Source organism: Xiphias gladius, chromosome 3 (assembly GCF_016859285.1).
Source record: "Xiphias gladius isolate SHS-SW01 ecotype Sanya breed wild chromosome 3, ASM1685928v1, whole genome shotgun sequence".
Classification (NCBI taxonomy): domain Eukaryota; kingdom Metazoa; phylum Chordata; class Actinopteri; order Istiophoriformes; family Xiphiidae; genus Xiphias; species Xiphias gladius.
In genome coordinates this window covers 19761630-19784729 of record NC_053402.1, presented here as the reverse complement: position 1 = coordinate 19784729, position 23100 = coordinate 19761630, and the positions used below count along the sequence as shown (strand labels likewise).

At 45.5% G+C, this 23100-nt stretch overlaps 4 protein-coding genes across 6 annotated transcripts; 1 reads left to right on the top strand and 3 right to left on the bottom strand.

Moving 5' to 3' along the window:
• Positions 1-723: 723 nt before the first annotated feature.
• Positions 724-6242, bottom strand: p3h4 (prolyl 3-hydroxylase family member 4 (inactive)). Of its 3 annotated transcripts, none has more exons than XM_040154627.1 (8): positions 5550-6242; positions 4208-4357; positions 3933-4104; positions 3696-3824; positions 3455-3600; positions 2982-3065; positions 1948-2034; positions 1220-1332 (listed from the first exon to the last, which is right to left on the bottom strand). In XM_040154627.1, exons 1-7 carry the CDS (start codon positions 5991-5993, stop codon positions 1984-1986), a joined length of 1176 nt encoding a protein of 391 aa, XP_040010561.1. In that variant the 5' UTR covers positions 5994-6242; the 3' UTR covers positions 1220-1332; positions 1948-1983. The 3 variants fall into 3 exon arrangements, with proteins under 3 accessions (XP_040010553.1, XP_040010561.1, XP_040010568.1); XM_040154634.1 differs by having other exon boundaries at positions 1231-1332; positions 1936-2034; XM_040154619.1 differs by lacking the exon at positions 1948-2034 and having other exon boundaries at positions 724-1332; positions 5550-6238.
• A 2178-nt stretch (positions 6243-8420) lies between these two features.
• Positions 8421-13343, top strand: fkbp10a (FKBP prolyl isomerase 10a). The gene is made up of 10 exons (XM_040119735.1): positions 8421-8748; positions 9634-9779; positions 9883-10072; positions 10193-10338; positions 11137-11326; positions 11409-11554; positions 11676-11865; positions 12132-12274; positions 12378-12541; positions 12665-13343. The coding sequence occupies exons 1-10, from the start codon at positions 8552-8554 to the stop codon at positions 12830-12832; spliced, it is 1680 nt and encodes a 559-aa protein (XP_039975669.1). The 5' UTR covers positions 8421-8551; the 3' UTR covers positions 12833-13343.
• A 214-nt stretch (positions 13344-13557) lies between these two features.
• On the bottom strand, positions 13558-17970 carry LOC120785221 (cytosolic 5'-nucleotidase 3-like). Its single transcript, XM_040119749.1, has 9 exons — positions 17572-17970; positions 17079-17177; positions 16914-16983; positions 16762-16808; positions 15698-15783; positions 15521-15610; positions 15248-15410; positions 14953-15153; positions 13558-14791 (listed from the first exon to the last, which is right to left on the bottom strand). Exons 1-9 carry the CDS (start codon positions 17572-17574, stop codon positions 14681-14683), a joined length of 870 nt encoding a protein of 289 aa, XP_039975683.1. The 5' UTR covers positions 17575-17970; the 3' UTR covers positions 13558-14680.
• A 337-nt stretch (positions 17971-18307) lies between these two features.
• LOC120788354 (kelch-like protein 11) lies at positions 18308-22729 on the bottom strand. Its single transcript, XM_040124116.1, has 2 exons — positions 21914-22729; positions 18308-21626 (listed from the first exon to the last, which is right to left on the bottom strand). Exons 1-2 carry the CDS (start codon positions 22462-22464, stop codon positions 20042-20044), a joined length of 2136 nt encoding a protein of 711 aa, XP_039980050.1. The 5' UTR covers positions 22465-22729; the 3' UTR covers positions 18308-20041.
• Positions 22730-23100: the final 371 nt, after the last annotated feature.

Sequence of the window (23100 nt, the reverse complement as noted above, 5' to 3'; positions counted from 1 at the left end):
TTTTTTTTCTAAAAATATCATAATCATCATTATGTTAAAAGACCAGTGTGTTGGATTTAGTGGCCGATTGACTGACAACTGGATACCCCTCCCCTCACCCCTCCCTTTCCAAGCGTGTAGGAGAAACTACGGTGGCCTTCAGGTAACATAAGACATGGCGGTGCAACATGGCGGGCTCCGTGGAAGAAGACCCACTCCCCATGTAGGGCTCATTCTGAGCTAACGGAAATACAAGAATTCTTAGTTTCAGGTGATTATACGCTAATGAAAACATGATTATGAATATTATATTCCATTTCTGCCAATGGACACTCTGGTCCTTTAAAGTACAGTGGGTATGGGACAAACAGAAATTAAGGGCAAAATTGTGTAAAACTAGACAGAATTTTTTTTTTCCCTGGAATTAATTACTACTAGAGCTACTACAGTCTGAGGCTGCATCTGCCGATTTTTTTTTTATTTTTCAATTTTCAATTAATGTATCTATTATTTTCAAAAAACACTTGAAAAAAAACAAACAAACAAAAAAAAACACTATCACAGTATCCCAGATCCCAAATTGACATCTTCAAATTGCTTGTTTTGTCAGACCATCAGTCTTAAATGAATAAATGATTATGATTATCACAATTAATCTTCTAATCATTTCGACATTAATGCGATCAAATTGCATTTTTGCATCTTATTAATCTTACTGACTTTAAGTGACAAAAACACAATAAGTATATTAAAATATTATTTTAATTATGACCAAATTATTATAACAACCACCCAATCGGTAGTTGACAAATCGTTCAGCGTAAGGAAAGCTACCTGTAAGATTCCTTATACCACGGGACAGAGGCATTCAGCTCTCATTAAATAAAAACTGTAAATGAAAACTGTAGAAAAGTCATTGAAGAGTATTGGCATGGGGGCCAATGACTCATTATGGAAATTCCAGTTTTAAAAGGCTGATGACAGCCAAGACAGAATATGTCAATCTCTGAACCTGATCGACATGATGGTTAAATTCCTCCTTTTATTCTTCGTCTGGGCGAAAGTTGTGTGTGAGTTGTGCTTCTTCTCCTAAATACTGATGGGGTCGTCAGTCTGTGGGGGGGGGTCAACATTGGTATGTTGTCATGACAGGTGGGACAGAGCCGGATGAGGAGGCGTCCTGCTCACGGATGAGGTCCCATGTCAGTCCACGACCTCTCCCGTGTCCCACTTCGTTTTGGGTTCCTGCCACCATTCAGCGAGGAATGACTCCTCATAGTCTCCCATCCTCTCAAACTCAGTGTCAGGTTGCTCTGAATGAGAGCCGGCCATTTCTTCTGGACCAACCACATCCTAAAAAGTTAAACAAAACGCTCTTAGTCAAGCGAGTATTTTCATCATCTTGCTCCCATTCTATCTGGCAAAACTGACACTTTTTTCCTTCTTATCCCTATAAATCTGTCACTTGCGCAACATATTATTCACCCTGGACTCTCTCACAGCCCTTCTCCCCTGTCTCAGGTCCAGGCAGTGTGCTGAGCTGAGGAGGGGCTGACCTGAGTTAAATAGATGTGGCACAGCCTCAGTGGCCAACACCTCCCAGCCACATACCACACGCTGCTGGCGGAAAACACAGCCCCCCTACTGCTTTCTCTTCCTTACCCCTTTTCTCTCTCTCTCCCTCTCCCTTTCATCCTCAGAGACTTTTTTCTTGTGCTCTCCTTCCCATAGCCTGAGCAGCAGCTTGCATTTGGTCTACTCCCCCAAAGTAAAAGTTTATATCCCCAAATACCTTTGAAGATATTTTGCCAATCCTAAAAAAGGAAAATAAAAAAGAAGAATCATGGGAATTGGGAAATTTGTACTTTGGAAAACAAGGACACAACCTCCAGCTTGGTCAGCAACTTCAGCTGTTGTTGAGTCAAGTTTAAGTGTCAGATCACAAAAAATACTTACATACTTACATACCCATGGGGTTGTCTAGTCATGCAGATGGTTTGAGTTTTATCTGCTTGGGTTTTGAGATGTTTGTCTCTGAAACCTCTGCCTCCACGCCTGCACGGTGGAGGTTGATGGAATTTTGTTTGACCAATAAAAAAATAAAAAAGAATAAAAAAAATCTCAGTGATGACAATCTGAAAATGTCATCAGATAAAATCCGCATAGCTAGATACCGATTGGTGAAAGTAAAAAAATAAATATAACTTTGTAATTTAACCCGCTGATTATAGCAATAATAAAAGATATAATCTTTTAAAGCGAGACTTTATAACTTTTGGAAAAATAATGAATAAACACATTCCTCGTCTTACAAATAAAAAGGTGATTTTATCAGCGATAAAATGCATCCTTGCGTGGTTCCAATGCGCTCAACGGTTTTTGCCACTACAGCCGGATTTGGTCTGGCATGACCAGTAGCTTACGGGGGCTAATGTTAACGGACTTTAGGGAGCTGTACGGTATGTGCAACAGACACGACCGAGTCAGAGCACTGACTTTAGGATGGTTCTCCGCTTGTATCGCTGGTGCCATATGTTTTAGGTTTTAACAATATTCCAGTGTCACTAGAGGCCACATTGGCAAAGCTCAAAAAAAGTTACATAAGCTCCCCTTTAAAGTCAAACTGAAATTAAATTACATTTTTTTATATTATATATTGTATGTATGTATGTATGTATGTATGTATGTATTTATTGTTTCATGGTGGCAACAATCAGCCAATCCAATGCCAACTGCTGTCAATCAAACACAGACATCAACTCACTCCTCCAGCTGCTGAGATGAATGAAGCATTTCTAGCATTTCCCCCCAAATACCATGTTTTCTTCCTTTTAGTTGCAAATAAAAATAACGGACATCGTGTTTGATTGAAAAAAAAAAAAAGTGATAACTAAATGTGATTTCAGTTGGAATTCATGCATGGCTGCTGTGCTCACAGTATCACCATGCTGCCCAAAAACAATGCTTCCGGTGTATTTGCATCTGAGACGGTGGGAACACACCTCATCGTCTGTTTGTAGGTAGTTCAGTGCAAACTCCAGCATCTCCTGCTGTTTGGTCGTCTGGTTAAAATACCTCAGGGCTTCCTGAAAAACAGCAGTCGAGAGCAAACCAACTTTGTAGCAGCTTTATGGCGCTGCATGGAGCAACGATGTCAGCAACCATTTGGCCCGTTTTCTTTTTGTTTACCCCCCCCCCCCCGTCTGGAAGGTTTAAAGTATTTACAGTAGTACCATATGTATTCAACACTGGGACAGTTTATATAGATAGATTGTACACTGCAGCTGCTGCAAACTCTACACCAAGCAAAAAAAAAAACGGGAAAACAAGTCTGTCTTTACACGAGTACATGAAGTTCTAATTACCACCTGTATTATGTTAATGCCAAGACCGTTTTATGCTATGGTTTTTCTGCTTTGGCCACCCAACACCTAGAAGTGCAAATGGATGAAAAAGTAATGAAGTCCTCACTCACAGGCCGAGGGAGAAAGTCACCATCCTCGAGGCCCCACTGCTCCTTGTAGAAACGATAGTACGCTACGTTTTGCTGCATCACCTGGTCCTTGGGGTCAAACAGCATGTAACTGGCTGCACACGGAGCAGCGTTCTTTACATCATTCACTGTAAAGGGAACACAGGAAGAGCCACGTCACATACATGTATCACGCAGCATGCTCTCAAAAGCCTAAATCCAGAGTCATTGTCGCAGCCCTTACATTTATAATAGGAAAACTGGAGGTAGTGATACATCGTGGCGACAAACTTCTCCACAAAGAAGCCGCCAACGCTGGGTGTCAGGTTCTCCTCGCATTTCACCTTGCATTTCAGCACATCAGTGTAGAGATCTGAGGGGCAGCAGGGAGGAGAGAGCAGGCAAAATGCCGAAACACGCATTATCTTCTTCTCTAAAACATGCTGGACCGCAAAAAGCGTTTACGGTGCTCCCCACTCACCTGCCAGTGTGGGGTAGAAGTCTTTGAACTCCAGGATCTCGTACGAGCCCTCGCAGCCCGCCGAGCAGAGGCCGTATATTTCGAAGTACTGTGTGATGGCCTGCTCCATGTTCCGGGCACTGGCGCTGAAGTCTCCGCTGTTGTAGAGCGTCACGCTCTTCAGGAACACACTCTGGGCAGCAGAGAGAAACGCTAGAATTAGAGTGGCGCGCCTTCGATCGGCGCACTGGAGAGGGGGGGGGGGGGGGGGGGCAGTGCGGGGTGCTGATACGAACCTCATACGGCTGCTCCTCGTGGTCGACGAGGTACTCTTCCACGTCGAACAGCGTCTTGTAGTAGTTCATGTTCTTGGTCAGATAGGCATCAGTTGGGTTCTTCTTCAGGAAGGTGTGGGCTGCTGCCACCGCCTTCTCCACGTTATTGAGCTGTGCAAGAAAAACATCGAGTTAAACTGGATATCGCTGCTTGACTGGAAAGTTCCTTGGGGATGTCTGGCCACACGAAACATCATCTCTCTCACTGGAAAACAGGCGCCCCTGTCATTACCGCCGCTCGCCGGAAAGCATGACCTCTGACCCCCTTAACTCCAACAATTGCCAACAGATGTAGATCACCGAGGTCGGGGTTCCTGGTTACACGCCGACACACAGAACCACATTCAAATAGGAGAAAAATAAATAAGGGAGGCACAGAAAATAAGCACGGCAGCCTTTGGCCGAAAGGATGAAGTGAACCTAGGCAGTTCTGTAAAACACAGTCAACTCCCCCCTTAAAGCACAAGTACAGTAAGTAATTAAGTCAGGTGAGCCCTGTGTGCCAGCTTAAAGTCCTGTTTTAATGATAGGGATGGCTGTCTGACGACCAGGGGGAGAGCTTTGGTTCGCCTTTTAATTTAGCAGACGGGTTAGACCAGACACAACCGGCAACTACTCTCATTTAAAAGGGAAAAGGGATCACGACAGGTCAGAGTTAAAGGGTTTCTGAAGCTGGCTGTTCCCCTTCAGCACATCAACTGGATGAATCTCTGTCGAGCCACAACCACCCGGAGACTGACCACACACACACTGGACACGGCCAAAAGACACCCTACAGAATCCGCCTCGTAAAGCAGGACCTAGTCCCCATCACTCCGTGTCTGGCGGCGAAGAATGGGGGGGGGGCACACTGGAAGAGACGTGGCACATGCTCAACCGCCGCTCGGTCGGCAGGAGGGCGCAACGAAACAGCTGACAATTTACACTCCACACGTCGCCGACCAGAAACGCCCCCCCCCCTCTCAAGCGAGCGACTGCGCCCGTTGCGCTTGGTTTTGTGTTGACGCTACGTCCACAATCGAACAGCATGTCCCCCCCCACGCTCTTCCTCACACTCCAGTGAGTCGGGAAGCGGGCAAGTCGCGCTTGCGACGTCCCACCACAACTTGGAACCATTACACTTCCATCACATCCACTTTGTGGCCTCTCGAGCGTGTCGCGAGTTTACAGTCGCGGCGCCGCACTTACTCGTTTCGTTTTTACGTATTCGGCGAAACCCTTGTGCGGGGCCTCCGGTTATTTCGCACCGCAACACCCCTCGGGGCACAACACTCCACACACACACCCAGCCGTTTGGTCTCACCTGGTAGTACGCAAACTGCATGTACCGGTACGGGACCCTCCGGTTGAAAGTTTCCAGCAAGTCCCTCCGCGGATACGCGAGACTGAACACTGGAAACCCGGCCTTGCACTTTTTAAGGCACGCGGCTCTCAGAAGGATGTGGCGGACGAGGCGGAGGCTGCTGTCGGCGAACAGGGTGTCGTTGTCCCGGCTCACGGAGCTGCAGTTGCGGCTGCAGAAAGCCTCGCTGTCCCGCAGGAGCCGGTGCAGCCGCAGGCTGAGCTCCAGGAACTTGATGCTCTCTCGCCAGTTTTCCGCCCCGTACTGCTCCAGCGCGTAGTCGTAGGCAGAGTCCAGCGGCATGATGTCCTTCTGGGGGAAACTTCGGAAGCTGTACTTCTCATACTGAGCCGCCACCAGGGCCGGGATGAGAAAGGCCAGGCACAGGCTCTTCAGGAGCACCATGACCTCCGCCGGCTCCAGCAGGGGTCTGTTCTTGTTCTCAATGGACGGGGAGTCTTCGTCTTTCTTTACCAGGGGCTGCTCATGTCTGACTGCACGTAGGCTGTGAACGCCGCGTTGAGCTGGATGCAGAAAGCGGAAACTTCCGGCCAGCGCTTTCACAATAAAAGCCCCGCTTGCTTACGAATTGAACCCGTAACCCGTGCCGTGTTGCCTTGGGGCAGCCTTCTGCACACTGTTGCGATAAAACTCCCGAGACTTGACTGAGAAAGGCAGTCCGTCGCAGGGAACATCGTGTCAGCATTTATTTTTCTCACATCTATGAATTCGACGCCTCACCACGGGTGGTTGAACAAAAATAAATGCACAATTGTGTTTGTGCTGATTAAATCAAGCAAGTTTAACGTGTGCTAAAATATTTTTATCCCAATAGAGAAAAAAGAGAGAGAGACGTGATGTATACATAAAGTAGCTTAGACTAAATAGTCAAAACAAAACAAAACAAAACCAAAAAAAGCCAAACACTTGAATTTTTCAGGATAGAAAATGCCCAGGTCAGCTTGCTTTCCTTGTTTAATATAATTATGAAATTCATATTTTTCGTGGTCGCGGATAAGACTAAAAAAAACTACAGGCTCTGGCAACTTTGACCTTTTTTCATCTATAGAAAGATTAAAAATATAAGAAGATGAACCAAGTGTGCCAGTTAACCCCTTTATCTGCAGCCCTATAGCTGACAGACGCATCTCCTGACAATTACCTTGAAGTCAGAAGTCCGCACTTCCGGTATAAATGGTGCTCACCCCGGTTTGCATGACACAGGCGTCGCAGTCTGAGTTCGAGGGTCCAGTTTTCCCCTCAATGTTTTCCGCGATCGTAAAAACCCAGCGGACCCATCAACCAAAATAACAGCGATGTTATCTTATTGATTTTTATTCTTTTTTTTTCCCCCATAATTTGATCATGTTTGCTTCCAGCTCTCAAACTGTAGGCAGATAATGTATTTATAAAATATAGAGGTTGTCCTCGTATTTGTAGTAGTTAGAATTTGTACCTATATTCCAAGAACACTGACGAGCTGAGACGTGGGCTTGTCATCTTAAAAACCAATTTGCATAGATGACACACACATCTGGGCAGCTCTGATCTCTAATCTCTCTAACATCTGCAGCATTTCACATTCACATTGTTTGATGCGGGCTCTTTTGGTAGCCCAGATGTTTTCAGTTGGATGGCAGTTAGGACCCAGAGGATGTTTTCTGTGGCAGAGAGATGTGTTCGAAATCACGTATCCATGTAATCGCGGTTTAAAATGTAGACTGCGAAAAAGAAGAGGATGGCGGTATGAACCTGTCATACTTAAACTGTGACACCAAAGGATAACTTCAAATTACGGCGAGGCACATTATAATATTCGGCTCATCTCATGCGTGAGCGAAATCGTGGAGCCAGGCCTCTTGGGCCAAGCATTACACGTGTGCAGAATTCCTCTAATAGGTGGGTGGGAGCCCCGGGGGCCACTCCTCCTCCTCTTCCTCCTCCTCCTCCTCCTCCTGCTCCGTGGAGTAAATTTCCCGAAAAGATGCTCTGAGGGAGCCGGAGAGAGGCCGGAGGTCCAGTCAGTTTCCCGTTCAGAATAAAATCGCAAGGCTAAACGCACCGGCCTCTCGGCTCTGGAAACATACCCACTCTTTGACACGCAAACGTTACATCCCGTGTGTATTCAAGTCTGGGCAGCTTGTGCGCCAGGCTGACTTTTCTCAAGCTGCTACTCGGGGGCTCAGGGCGACGAGACATTTACGCGGGGTCGCCTCCGCCATACTCTGGGACCATAGCTCATCATATTTTAAGCCACTAACACTACTATCTGTAGACACTGTCCCATTCCCTCAAGTGCAATTTTTGTATTTAATTATTTATTGCAACTTCAAAGTGTCCTCACTTTAACTTGGTCAATTTTTTTTTGTCTCAGTCTTCTTTATAGTTACTACCTGTATATGTGCTGTTGTATTATATTCAGTATCTTTTACTCTATTTATACATCTTGTTTATGCTTCATTTTCTAATGTCGTATTTAGTATTTTCATTTCTTTCTTTTTTTTAAGGGTACATATTTATGCATCTCTCTAACTTCTTCGGCTGCGACACCTCCGTTCTCCGTGGGATCTGCGTGGGATCAGGAAAGTTGATCTTGTTCTAAAATCCGTGGGGGACAGAAACGGGTGAGAGACCTGGTTTGAGGCTCCGGACCTCCCGATCACGTTCGGTTTCTGATGACCCCTACACCCACCCAATATCTATTCACTCATTCATGTTCTCACCACACTGGCTCGTAAACACTTTAACAGTCCGTTTTTTGTTTTCATACCCCACGTTCTTTGAGCAGGCTTTTACTTTGTAATCGCTAACCGGAAGCGCTTTATCTTCCTACACTGGATTTAACGCGAGCGTCCCCGAACTTCGTGCGGGACTTCCCTCCCCACCTGGGACCGCGTCGCCCAGTTGACAGACGGGCTCTCCGCTGCTCGAGCTTCCGCGGCCGTGGTCATACCTTCCCCCAAATGGATCTGACAATATCTTGGGTTTTGTTTCTCCTCCGTGCAGTCGCCGTGAATTGCGGCCCCGGGCCGCTGGTGGACGTAGTTGTCGATCGGTACGATATACCGAAGGTTTGTCCCCGAGAGGTGCAAATAGAAGACTTCATCCGTTATCACTTCAACGGTACTTTCTTTACGGACGGGAAGACGTTTGACTCCAGGTGAAGTTTCAGCCAAACGCACCATTTAATCTCATTTAGTTTAGATAGCGTTCGTTCGTAGCTTTAAGCTAGTTGTCCGTCTTTTCACGGGGATTTTTTTTTTTTTTTTTTTTTTTTTTTTAGCGTCAATGTCTGAAGTCAAGAACGAGCTAACAATACAGCAACGATACACTTTATCGTGCGACCGCGACAGTATAGCTCCGAATAGCTTGTGATGATATTAGCTAACCCATCGTACAGAAAGAGCGCTGCTTCCGGTGCGTGTTTAAAAATGCAGAGTGCTAAGGACGTTGCGGCTAAACCAACGTTATTTAGTACCACGCAGGCACCGCGGTAAACACTGGGGGGGGGGGGGGGGGGCGACGCGCACGCTGCAGCCGTTTTCCTGTGATGCATTGAGGCTCCGAAGCAATTCACTGCAGTTGTCAGACGTGTCAGTCAGTGTGCAACGGTCAACACCCATGACTTGGTGTCACCTCGAAGTTTCTACAAAAATTCAAGAATTTTGTTTTTTTTTTTGCAGTGATTTTGGTATCCAAAAAAAAAAAAAAAAAGTTGTAGGTGGAGAAAAGGATGAGTTTTTCTTTGTTAAGGCGGTGGATATAACCTTGTAGGGTTTCAAAACAAAATTTAAGAGAAGGGGAAAAAAACTGGCTAATCAGAATAAAGCAAAAAGAGAGGTAAAAACCCTGTAAATAATATTGCTGATGTGGATGGAACATTGGATGCTGACTTTATAGCACTAAAAATGTTCTTGGCATCATTCACTGTGCCTGAAGAGCAAAACTTCAAGTGTGTTTTTCCGAGCTCGCATACTGTTTTGACATTTCCACCTTCTCGTTCGATTCCATTGATTCTCATCCGCCTCCGCCTTGCTGTCTGCAGTCATAACCGAGGCAAGGCCCTGATCAGCCAGGTCGGCCTGGGCCGACTCATCATGGGGATGGACCGCGGTCTTCAGGGCATGTGTGTCAACGAACGCAGGAGGATCACGGTCCCCCCACACTTGGCCTATGGAAGCGTGGGAACAGGTGTGAGGGGGGGAAACGACAGCAGATGCCGTCGCTGGGCTTTTTTTTTCCGCGACATTATGTGAGCCGCTTTGTGACACAACCTGTGCTGCCTGTCTGACAGGTGGTGTAATTCCTGGCGACGCTGTGCTGGTGTACGATGTTCTCCTGCTGGACATATGGAACTCTCGGGACAAGGTCGAGATCCGCACGATCAAGAGGCCTGCGAGTTGCAAACGCACCACCGTGGCATCAGATTTTATCCGTTACCACTATAACGGCAGCCTGCTCTCTGGTGAAGCCTTTGACTCCAGGTGTGACCAGACACCGCTGAGGCTGACGCGTAGTCCAGCACCGTCTTATGCAGGAAGTTAAAAGTAATCTTCTGTCTGTTTCTGTGCTTTTCAAGAACTTTGAACTGTGTTTGATTTCAGTTACTCGAGGAACGCAACCTATGACACCTACCTGGGACAGGGTGACCTCATCAAAGGCATGGAAGAGGGTCTCAAGGGCATGTGTGTTGGAGAGAGACGGATCATCATCATCCCACCCTTCCTGGCGTATGGAGAGAACGGCCAGGGTACAAAATGATGACATTCGACGTAGCTGTGGCTTGTGTCTGCACATTTTTAACTTACCGCATAAGATTCATTTTAGAGACCCAAGAATACATGTTAACAGTGTTGAATTTGTTTTTAGAGGTTTAAATTTAATTTTGCTCACATACAATTATTACTATTTTCATATTCATTCTTTTTTCAACAGACTTTGATTGACAAGGATTCGGCTTTGCTAAGTGTCAGTGAGAGTTTCAATGAAAATATCTGAGAACCAAAAACCAGAAACTGCATATACCTACATGCTTCTGTGTGCATGGTGACCCTTATTTTATTTTAATATTTGATTCTCAGCGCCATTTTGCATTTATTGGTTGTTAATTTTGGACCCTAGCCGTTGTTAGGTTATGTAGTTTTTCCATGTTTTAGCTGATTAACTACAAATCACATATACAGTACTTTACAGTACAATACAGTACTACACTTTCAGATTGATTTCCTACCTCTGAGGCAGCCACCGTGACTTTTTGTCTTATTTATTTCTTAAAGTTGCGTTATTGTTTCATGGTATCGCAGTTGAAAGCTTAGACTGTTTTGAAAACGCTTCTAATATATAAAATACAAAATATATACAGTAAAATATATAATATACAAGTTGAAAGTTCCATACCACGTTAATATGGATAGAAAGAAAGGTCTGCCTGGAAGGTAGGAATCTATTGTGAAAACTCGGTGAGCAGTAATCTAAAGCATATTTGACTAGTATGGGCCTGCAGCTCTGATATCCAGGCAAACTGTAAGTAGTAGTTTTTCCCCAACAGGAACTCTGGTCCCTCCTCAGGCCACACTGGTGTATGAGGTGCAGCTGGTTGATCTGTTCAACCCCAAGGATGATCTGATTGTGAAGGTGAAGGAGGTGCCCGAAGGCTGCACCCGCAGGACGGTGACTGGAGATTACATCCGCTACCACTACAACGGTACCTTCCAGGACGGCACAGTCTTCGACTCGAGGTAAACCTGAGATTTACCCCTTTCTCTGAAAGCAACAAAGTACAAGCCAAATTAACCCTGGCTGTCACACTTCCCTTGACAGCTACCAGCGAAATAGCACCTACAACACCTACATTGGGCTGGGATACGTGATCGAAGGGATGGACAAAGCACTGCGAGGGGTGTGCATCGGAGAGAAAAGGAGGATTACAATTCCTCCTCACATGGCGTATGGTGAACAAGGAGTTGGTGAGTTTGGTGAATGCTTCTAGGAGAATACAAAAGACGTTTGGAATGGAGCCACGAACCAACAAGTCTTGTTTAGGTTTGTAACACTGCCCCATTTTTTTTTTTATTTCTCCGGCTGCAGGAGACTTCATTCCTGGCTCTGCTGTGCTGGTCTTTGACATTCACGTCATTGATTTCCACAACCCCAAAGACCCGGTCCAGATTAAAGTTACCCACAAGCCTCAGGAATGCAACACGACTAGTGAAGCTGACGATCTGATTCAGTATCATTACAATTGCTCCTTGATGGACGGCACCCTGCTGTACTCCTCGTGAGCCCCCTCTGCTGTTCACTCTGCTACACTGCATCCTCCTCCTCCCTCCTCCAGGTTCATGCATGTACTCAATGCTGGCTCCTCGTCCCGAGAGATTTCAGTGGCCCTGGAACTGCAGATATCATGCCATTTACGTATCCATGGCAACAGCACGTATGCTTGCATGGCTCGGGGTTTTGATACATGGAAAAGCTTTATTTGGTCTGGAATTATTTTTAATCCGTTCTGTTAAGAGTGGTAACGAGCTGTGTGTTACTTTCCAGGGACCAGTACGACTCACCTTCCGTTACGACTCTCGGAGCAAACCTGGTGATCAAAGGTCTTGAGGAAGGTTTGAGTGGCATGTGTGTAGGTGAAAGGAGGGAGGTGGTCATCCCTCCCCACTGGGGGCACGGTGAAAACGGAGGTCAGTCATTGGAACTGCGCAGATCACGCCCTGCGCACACTTTCTTTTCCCTCCTGAATCATGTTTTCTCTGCCCTGTCTTGGTTTTTTTTTTTTTTTAATAGCTGGAGGAGTCCCCAGGAGTGCCGTGCTCTTCTTTGAGCTGTTGTTGGTGGAGCTGCAGAAGGGTGTGCCCGAAGGTTACATGTTTGTGTGGCTAGGAGACAGCCCGGACCCCCTCTTTCCTGCCATGGACCTCAATGGTGACAAAGAGGTCCCTCTGGAGGAGGTAAGCAGACAAGCTAGGTCCGGTCTAATTTTGCTGCTAAATGTATGTTTTGAAAGAAACAGCCTGGGTATAGGAAGTGAAAATTCTTTTTAACAGTGCAACCCTATCTCCTGTTTTCTCCAGTTTTCATCCTTCATCATGATCCAAGTCAAAGAGGGCAAAGGTCGTCTCAAGCCAGGGGCCGATGCCAACAGCATCATTAAGGACATGTTCAATAACCAGGACCGCAATACAGATGGGAAGATTGTAGAAGATGAACTGTCTGAACACGTGAGACGAGATGAGTTGTAAGGGGGACATACAGTATTTCAGTGCTGGTAAGAAACAGGCATGCACTGGATGGGGTTGTACTGTCATCTTAGCGACAGTCGTGCCACTATTTTTAAAATTTTTCAGATATTGAAACATTGTTTAGCCTTTATTTAAGGCATTCAGGTAGTCTGCTTTGCTAGATTCTATCAATATATGCTAAAGATATCTCACACCTGTGTCAGTGGAACCACATCGACAGCACAAGGAAACATCTGTATTTTAGGGGTCGGTGTGTTTTGTACAGAAAACGTGTTTGAAAATGTGAACTAAAGAAATATCATCTGTAGAGAAAATATGTTCCCCTCAAAAAAAAAAAAAAAAATCTTGAGCTTGGACTCAAGTATTTCCATCAAACTACCTAATGAACATTTGGGGTGGGCCCATATTCCAGGATATACCATTTTATATAAAGTAGTCAAATGGCTAGGTATTGATGCAGTCAATGTTGTGCCTCACATCCTTCCCTTGATATAAAAATGATGAAAATCCACTGGTTGTACAGTATGTTTGGGAGTTAGTTTGTACAATAACTGCAGATCTATCAGAGAAAATTATATTAGTTTATTTTGTGGAACATATAAAGTTTTATAATAAAATAAGAGACAACTTCCTTCCACTCTGTTCGTGTACAGACATGTATCTGTAAATTAGTTTGGGCAGATTTGAATGTAGTGGTTTGTTTTTAAGGAAACATGAAGCTCAGAAACGGAAGAAACAGTTTTATTTCAGACATGTTGCAACATTTGAAAGGAAATGAGTGAGGACAAAAAGAAGAATGACTTGCTGTACGTGCCACATTGTCCACGAATGACTGAAAAAACAATGTCATTCTTGGATATTGTGTTCTAAACTCTCAGTTTAAAGGCTTTTACAAACTTTTGTTTATTGCAATGCAGAAAGTAACAGACCTTTGAATTGACCTTTTCCATAACCATACAGTTAAAGGTGAAATTATGTAAGTCTAAAAACAATTCTAAAAATGTTTTGTTTTTCTTGCTAATACGATAACACTTCTGAGGTAGCAGTTAGTTCTTAAAAATCACTAGTGAACTCGGATCTTTAAAAAGATCTAGATGTCTTTATGTCTGCTCACCTGTTTATTTTACTCTCAAAATCAAGTGTAGCTGTCATAGTGCACCACTTACTAGCACTGTGGTGGTATAAAAGAGAAACAACAGTTTTAATGAAAAATACAACCTGTACTATATGCTTGACAAGATGGCCAGAAACAGGAAGGCTTGACTGAGATGAAACATGAAACATTATTAAAAGCATCAGGTTTCTGGTTAAAATTAGCTGGGAGATAGTTTTATTGTTAGAGGATGGAAATCTGTTTCAAACCAAATGTCAAGCGCTGCCATATGTTTGTGCGTTTTTCTTTCCCTTTATCATTAGATCCTGTATGAAAACCAGAACTGTCCTACAAAACCAATCGTCCCTCGAACAAATTTAAAAAACACCCATAACCATACAAACACTTTTACATACTGCACAGTAGGTAGACAGTGCAACTCTGGCTTCCACCATATACAGTATGGTCCAAAAGCAGTTTAACCATTAACATGAGAGGAAGGCCAATGGACACGGATATAGAAGGGTGACGTGGTGTTTGTGAGCTGCGGCTGTCAACTGGACTTGTGAATAGTCTGGTAGAGCTACTTGTACTAAACCAGACCCGTTTAAAAAAGAGTTAAGCTTTTAGTAAAATAAGAAATACTCATTAAACATTCTTAGTTGGTTGTGAATAACTTTCTGGAGAAGGGCCTCTTCAGCTGATGGCACCAAAGTGTCCAATGGCCAGTGGACAGTAAACACTCAATTCTCAGTTTACTTATTGCCAGTGAGGTAGAGCAGTACAGCGTTAGGGACTTCTAAGGTTTCATCTTTTACCACCACAATGTCGTATGAGTCCAAGTATGACTGCTTCCTCTCCTCCACCTGAGGGAAAAAAAAAAACCCTCAGAATATGACTTTACCATAGTGAAATGTCTGAGTCAGCTGTTAGAGGGTGGATGGGAATATAATAGCCCTGACCTTCATCTCAGGGTAGTAGGTATTAATATTGTTGATGAACATGAGAATGTGTGCTTTTTATGTACCTTGTCATTGAGGAACCCGATCTTGAGGATGTTCTCCATGTCCTGCACCCCGTCAGCCATGGTCAGATCCCCCAGGGAGTCCCCCATCAGTAATACGTTAGGACGCGTCCGCAACTCCTGGAAATGGCCGGTGTTGAGCAGGGCGCCTTCCCTTTTATTGTATATGTGGATCAGCTCTCCCTTAAAGGCTCTCAGTACTCCCTGTGTAAGCAAATCAAGACATGTTTCCATCATCTTTAGCCTCGCCCCTGCTGTGGGGGTCAGACTGTAGTATGTTTATGTTGCGGTTACTCACACACTCATCGAAGTCCATGTAGTTGGAGAAGACTTTGACGTTGGGGTGGAAGACCCCAGCCTGGCGAATCACCTCCTCCAGGATGTCTCCTATTCCAGCAGAGAAGATGAGCAGAGGGATGCTGTGCTCATACAGGTGGTCGAAAAAGAGCTGGTAGCCCTCCCTGTTAAAACATCAAGTCATGGTTACAGTTCAAGTGCCCATATTATAAATATTTTTAATAAAAACTGCTAAATAGATTTTCTGGCCCTTAGAGGAGGCAGGTTTCCTGACCTCAGCATAGCATCAGACTCCCGTACCACCATGGCCAGCAGGTCTTTCCTGATCTTCTGCTGTACCAGTAGTTTGTGGGCTTTAGTCCACCTGTCAAAAACAAAAGCAGAACCGTTTTATGAACACATGAAAGTGAACGATATCGTATTTTCAATAAAAGGTGTTTTTGACACTCACCACTCCACCATGAGGGGCAACTTCTCCTCTATTGACCGTGAAGAATCAATCTCTATGGGGTAGTATGTATTGAGCAGCTCCTTCAGCTAAGGGAGACAGGACAATATTCAGAAAACTATGACTGACTAGTAGACGCTCAGAAAAGATGGACATGTTTCACCCAAAAAGAGAAGTAATCATCTGTTAACGTTTTCCCTGTCATATAAGGGATTCAGAAAAAAACCTCAGGGATAATATGTTTCTCCTATGTCCATTCAATTTTGTCTGTGGTTACTATAGTAAGATGGTCAAGACAGTCTTAGTACTTTCCCCTTCTAAGACTTGCGTAGGTCTTATTGAAGAATATGCCGTATTCCAGATACAAAAAAAGCATCTAGAAAAAAGTCGGACTTACGAGGGCTATCATAAGGACACTTTTGCATTACTGCTAAATAGAAGTGAGTCATCGTGGTTCATGTGTTGGTATGTTTCCATTCCTCCTATTGCCCACTAGAGAGCAGACAAGCTAAATGACAAAGACTGAATGAATCAATGAATGAATGGATGCTCAATACCTCAAACATTAAAAAAAATTCCAAAAAAAAAAAAATCTTTTAAATGTGGTTCACTTGTAAGATCTAACAAGTAGAAAATACATAAATAAATCACACATAAATTACATTTATCAGTGGTTTACATTTGGAGCAAAATGTAACTCCCAACCTTCAAAAATTAGTTTTGCATACTCCTGAAGCGGAGACTGTTTAAATTCCATGCTATTTTGTACTGAAACATGACCTACTCCAATTTCAAATTGGAAAATAACTATATTGTAAAATTTGGCATTTTATAAGATAGATAATTTATGTAGTAAACATTAAGTTATAGCACCATTATCTTCTGTAAAACATTGTTTACTATTACAACAAAAGTACAGCTCAGTGACATTTTAAAACAACACAAAATATAATTTATAATTAATAAAAAAATTTTTTACTGATGCCACAATGTTTTGTTCCTGTCTAATTAATGGCACTAGCCCAACCAATGGAGAATCTGCTTTTCCACTTAAACATCTTTCTTACCTTTGCTTTGCAGTCCTCGGAGATAAGTTTGCTGTTATCAAGAATATCTGCAAATAAAATATACACACATGACACAACGTTTAGCCGAAAAAAAATAAAAATAAAAATCAACCTTTATATGCGGAACAACCCCAAACCACAGCTGGACTTACTGTGACACGTAGGGCACCTTTTGCCATTGTATGCAAATCTTGTTAGGGTCATGTCAAAATCTGAGATCACCTGGATCAGAAAATAATAGAGACATTAATCTTTGATATTTTTCGTATGAGCTGATTCTGTTCACGAGAGCTGTCAGAGACCAGGGTGTAGTGTACCTGCACGGTGTTGGAGCCAGCCTTCACCATGGACTGTAGGATCTCCTGTACCCTCTGGGGGTCCCTCATACACACCGAGGGGTTAGACAACTCAGGGATCTTAGCAGAGAAAATGTGGGTCATTGAGAAAAAAAGAGAGAGACAGTGATTACGCAATTTTTTCACGCAGGAGTTGTTTCTTTGGGCATCAAGCTGGAAGGACAGTTAGCTAACCGGACAGATGCTAGCACCAAGCTGAATAACACACTACTTAGTTAACTTACCCCCTGCCTACACAACATTTCACTCTATAGCCATGACAACAACAACAAGCTTTTTGTTTGTAATTTACTGACACAGAATAGCTAAGCTAATACGGGAAAAACCCGTTAGCTAACCACACTACAGTTATTTTCCCCAGCTTGGCTAGCTAGTAAGCAAGTTCGGGGGGTGTAGGGCGCATTCTTTTTTGGTGGTAGGCATTCCACCGAAAAACTTGCTGTGAAAGGATTACCATTTTCTTGAGATGTTTTGCCGTAAAGGTTATTTTGGCAAAAGGCGTGTCATCTGTTGTCAGCCTTCGTTGGTGTATGATGTCGCTATGTGCACAACAGAATCATCTATGTTAGCCAGAGCGGTTCTGCCTCCTTCCGGTACAGTCGTCAAGTGCCGGGATTTTTAGAAGTCGCACTTCGTTGCCAAAATAAAAGCGGTAAACGGTGCTCGTAAACGAGATCTAAGGGACCGAGATGCGAGGTTTACTACAGATCTTGTATGGAAGCCGTCTTGGGAAATTATGAAGAAAAAAAAAACTAAAGATATGTAGATGTGATATGGTCACCTACAAGGAGCGACTGGTCTTTTTACAAATACGAGCCTAGGAGGAACACTGGAAGGCCACACCACTACTTGCATAACTTGAAGGTGGGACGGCCTGTATTTCTTCCCCCCGAGGCAAAGGCACTGATGTGTGGTTCCCAACCCGGTCCCCTCCCCCGGGAGTTTCTCCGCGGGACCAGGAAATAATACTGGATGGAACAAAAACAGGCCCAGTTTACAGAGGTGAACCGAAAAGTCGAGGTCATATATAAATTCTAAATGAATCACGCTGGGTGGCTTCTCATTACAACAGCTGGAACTGTGGGACCAAGCAATTTCACTTTGTTTTGGTAGATATAAGTTAAAAGACTTTCGGGTAGCAACTCCTTTCACTGGTAAAGTCGAAGCAATACACTATATGCGCAACCATCTGTCTTACAAAACAACTTTAATTGCAAGTGATGACATTAGCATTTCTTACATCCAATATTAAGGACACAATGTCAGACTATCACATGCAAAGCAAATTACATAGCTTATACCAGTTAACATTTGCAGTGCTATTTCTGTTGGTCATAACGTGGAAATGAATATCATTTCTGCGCTCTGTAACCTTCATACTGTAATAGTCGCTGCATGAACAGTGGATTTTCTGAATGTCAGTCACAACACATTCATATAACAATCCCTTTTGTTTTGCCTATAAGTCTGATTCTCATTTCCAAGTCTCTTTGGAGGGTGAAGGGGAGACCATAGAGCAACACAGCAGATCTCTAATACACACCCGAGCTGGCACTGAAGCAAAGGAACACAAGGTTTTACAAGACATTTAATGTGGGGAAACAAATCGGCAAGTAATGATAACATGTTTTGTTTTTTGTTTTTTTCTCCAAAGAAGATCAAAACTTACTGGCTGTAAGCTGGCTAAAACAAAGCATTTCCAAAATACAATCACCTTGTCTGATATGAAAAACAAATGAATCAAGCAAAGTCAAAGTGCAGTGGCAACTTAAATCCCTATGCTTCTGTAAGACTTTAAAAACAATTAAATGTCAAAAAGGTGCAGTTCTAGAGAAGCTTTTGCCATTCTCTGCAGAGCGACAACTCAACCCTCTGCAAACACAAATCATACACACTCACACGTATACACATTTTTCTATGTACCTTTCTCGAATGAATGGGAATACACCGAGCAACAGGCGGCCAAAGTTGGAAGAAAGGAATGATTGAGCCGTTGCTAACGACTGGTGCTAAATCAGGTGGACAAATAGAATGTTTCAGTGTTAAGGTAACTCAAAAGGAATTATTTCATTACATCTTTTCACATCTTTTGGATATTAAAGTTCCCTCATCATTTCACCTCTTCAGAAAAACCTGGAGAAACATTTCTAGTTTTCAAGTGTTACATGAGCAACAAAAAAGACAGAAATATACTCTGCACAACTGTTGAAAGAGAAACTGCAATCTAAAAGCAAACTACTCTACAGGATTTTAAGATTAACAGCCTCTCTGAGTCAAATCATTTTTAGCTGTTGAGGCTGCACGGCAACAAGCAGAGCCATTCTAATAGAGCAACTATGATATAAGTTAGAGTAAGACTTTTAGACCAATGCTATACTTGCATGAAGAGATTGTCACAGTGTTACAGTGGAATGAGACTTCATTAAGCGAGTTGGACTGAACGTAGGAATGCAGTTATTGGTGATGTCACATAGCTTTCCAAGTGTAGGCGTACGATACAGGAATGTAAAATATCCATATAAATGTATACATTTACAGCTTTACACTATTTCTGTACAAACAGATAAACGGCATCTATACCAACATACTTGACAAAAGGGTATTCAGTTGTTGGCTGTTATATAACACTCTTATTCACATGTTTACATCCGCCCTATCCCTCCTAACAGACCACCAGCTGAGCAGTACACGCCCGCCCACATATTTCATGGCTTTCCACAAATCAGCCATTATCACAACACAGCATGAGAGGCGATGGCACGGAGTTCAGGTTAATGAAATGCGGTATGAGAGCAACACAAGACCCGCTGCAGCGTGTAATGTACGAATGGGGGTCGACGATGATGGTTGCAATGGAATCGGGGTTTGCGGTATGTCCTCAGATAGAACGGTGTAGTTCTTCGATGGAGCAGACGTCGGCCTGCTCAACACTCTATCTGTGACTGGAGCTGGCGGCGCAGGGTGAGGGTGCGCCGGTGAAGCTGCTGCATCTGCTGCATGCGATCCCGCTGGCGGGCCAAGTTCTGGGGCATGGGGTAGCGCTGGCAGCCGTACAGGAAACGGTAAGGGATGCGGACATGGCAGGCGGTGGCTCGGCAGCGAGGCTGAGGCATGGGTGGCAGCAGCATCCAGCGCTTCCTCTCAGCGCAGTAGCGGTAGGCCTCCTTGCGGTACTGCTTGTCCACATCGTCGCTGTTCTTCCAGCCTCCGATGATGAAGACGTCCTCATCAAAGTGACAGATGGCGGCACCCTCGATGCTGGTAACCTCTGGTGGCAAGCTCTCCAGGATCTCGTCGGAGATGCGCACACTGATCTTCTGCCTGGCCACCTCGTCCCGCACCGTGTAGCTCTTGGGGCAGCAGGAGGCCGTGTGGTAGAAGTTAGTAGAGGCCACAGCCATCTGGAAGATGCAGTAGTTGTCAATAAGGGGCAGGGAGTCAACATCTTGCCACTGGCGGCTCTCCGTGTCATAACGAGTGGTCACAGTCTTCAGTCCATCCTCATTATCTGTATCAACAGGTGTGCGTGCCGTGACGTACACATAGCGGTCCTCCACGCTCACTGCCTTCACATCCCGCAGGATTTTGGGGGCGGATTCCAGATTGTGCCACTTGTCTTGCTCAGGCTCGTACACACTGACATCTTTGAAGCCCGGACTGAAGTTTCCATGGCCCCCAATGCTGTACAGGATATCCTTAATGCAGGTGAGGCCGAAGGAATGCTTGCGTGTGGTCAAGTTGCTCACCTGCTCCCAGGTGTTGCGATTAGGATTGTAACGCTCCACCGTCTTAGCAAAGCCTGGCTCCATGGAACCGGCTACGTAGACGTGGGACTCTGTGGCGGCAATGGCGTGGCCATCCAGGTGGTTGTGGATGTGCGGCAGGTTGACCCAGCGGTCCTCGTAAATGAAGTAGCCAACGCACTCGCTCAGGTAGTCCCCCCCCTCTGACACCCCGCCCACTACCATGATAACGTCCATGTTCTGGCCAAAGCGCGGCTGAAAGGAGGCCATGTGGGAAGACCAGAGCTCCATATCCGCTGACTTGAGGTTTTCAAAACGAATAGCGTGGCCCTCTACTGCCTCTGAGACCAGCCGGAGACAGGCCTCGTTGGCGGCCACCAGGCACTCATTTTTCACCACTCTGGTCAGGTAGGTGGGCTTGATTTGGGGCAGCCTCAGGAGACGGAACAGCTCCTCGAAGTAGCGGCTTCGCTCGTCTGGGTTCTTCTGCACCCACTTCACCACCGCCTCAAACAGCACCTCCTCGGAGTCCACCGTGATCTCTGCGTCGGACAGCCAGTCGCGGACCAGGTGAAAGGGCAGCGTGTAGAACTCCTCATCCTGGATAACCTTGTGGAAGTTGCGACGGATCATGTCTGCAGCCCGTAGAGCCAGCTGGTCCAGGGTGTACATGTGGGCCAGACTGTGCACAGCCACACAGTTGGTCAAGCTCAGCTTCTTCTTCAGGAACTCGCCACAGAAATCCTTCAGCTGCAGCAGGAGGAACCTAACATACAGCAAACGGCGAGAAATACAGGATAGGAGGTCAGAGAGAATGAACAGTTAACTAGATAATACTATTCTGTTTCGACTGGTTAGGCCATGCCAGCCTAGTTTTCTGCAGAGCAGAAAAACAATAGTTTAGGGCAACAGAGCAGCCATTGAAGGCCTCTTGCTTTGACTATCAAAGTCACTGTCTCTCTCTGTCACACACACACACACACACACACACACACACACACACACACACACACACACACACACAACAGAGATGTGACTGTAAACAGATCATACCTATCAGCTAGCTCCAGTACTTCGTGTACATTGCAGGTGCTAACGCGTATTTCACCGGTGTACATATACTGGATGACACTCTCCACCGTCTCCGGGTCCGGCCCCAGCTCTGAGCTCCACTCCTTCATCTCTACCCGTCCGGACAAGGACTCGGAGAACTGTCCTCCCAGCAGCGGGGTGAAATAGTCGGTGGCCGCAGACAGGACAGACCTGTGGGCCGAAAACTCGCAGCTCTGGACGCTCCCGGTGGCCGCCCCGCTGCTGAAGGCCAGCGTCACGTCGCAGAACAAGCCCTGCTTCCTCTGCTCGTTCTGCCGCCGCGACAGCTCCGAGCAGTGGGAGGAAGAGGTGAAGTCCTCGGCCTCTTCCGCCTCCCCGTCCGCGGCGAGGGCGCTGGGTGTGCCGCCGCCGGCGCCGCTGCCGCCGCTCCTGGCGGAGTCCTCCGGGTTGGGGGCCGCCGCTGCCATTCCGCTGCCGGCGCTGGAGGAGAGCGGTGACGGGCAATGAAGTAAACTAGTGACGGGAAGGAGGCGACATACGCAGCCACACATACATGGAGTCAAAACAGCGGGCGGCTCCGAAGCGCGTTTCGTATTCGCAGTTTCCCATCCGCGACGCACGGGGACCGGTATCGATCTCAAGTTACACGTCGATCCGCCGTAAATGCGATATTCTAGAGGCAGTAGTTTAGCCTGAAATTTAAAACAGAAGGTTGATTTTCGTGACAAACTAGTGTTGCTGTGTCAGATTTAGCACGTAGTAAGTATATCATCCCTCAGCACTTGGACAGCTACGTGTAAACAATACCACGATAATTATGCACAATGACTTAGATATTGTTTTACACAGGCGACAATTCATAGGCTAAAAGGCCCCGCTTTTTTTGGGGGGGGGGGGAATACAGTGGTGGAAGCGTCGGCAAACGACGAATAAGCAACCAACTTCAGCTTGGTAAACACACGGAGATTCACGGACATGCGCGGTGGGCGTAAGGCGTCACCGCGTCGTTGACGTCGGCAGCCGTTCCCACTCGGCGCTGAGCCCCGCACATGGAGAGGGGAGGGGGGGGGGGGCGAGACGCTCAAGCCCCGCCGTCCCCGCACAGCCGCACTCTCTTCTGCGTGTACGCGCCGTGGTGGGTATCGTTTTAATGCCTCGCGGCCTTGAGTAAATTAAAAACCCATGAA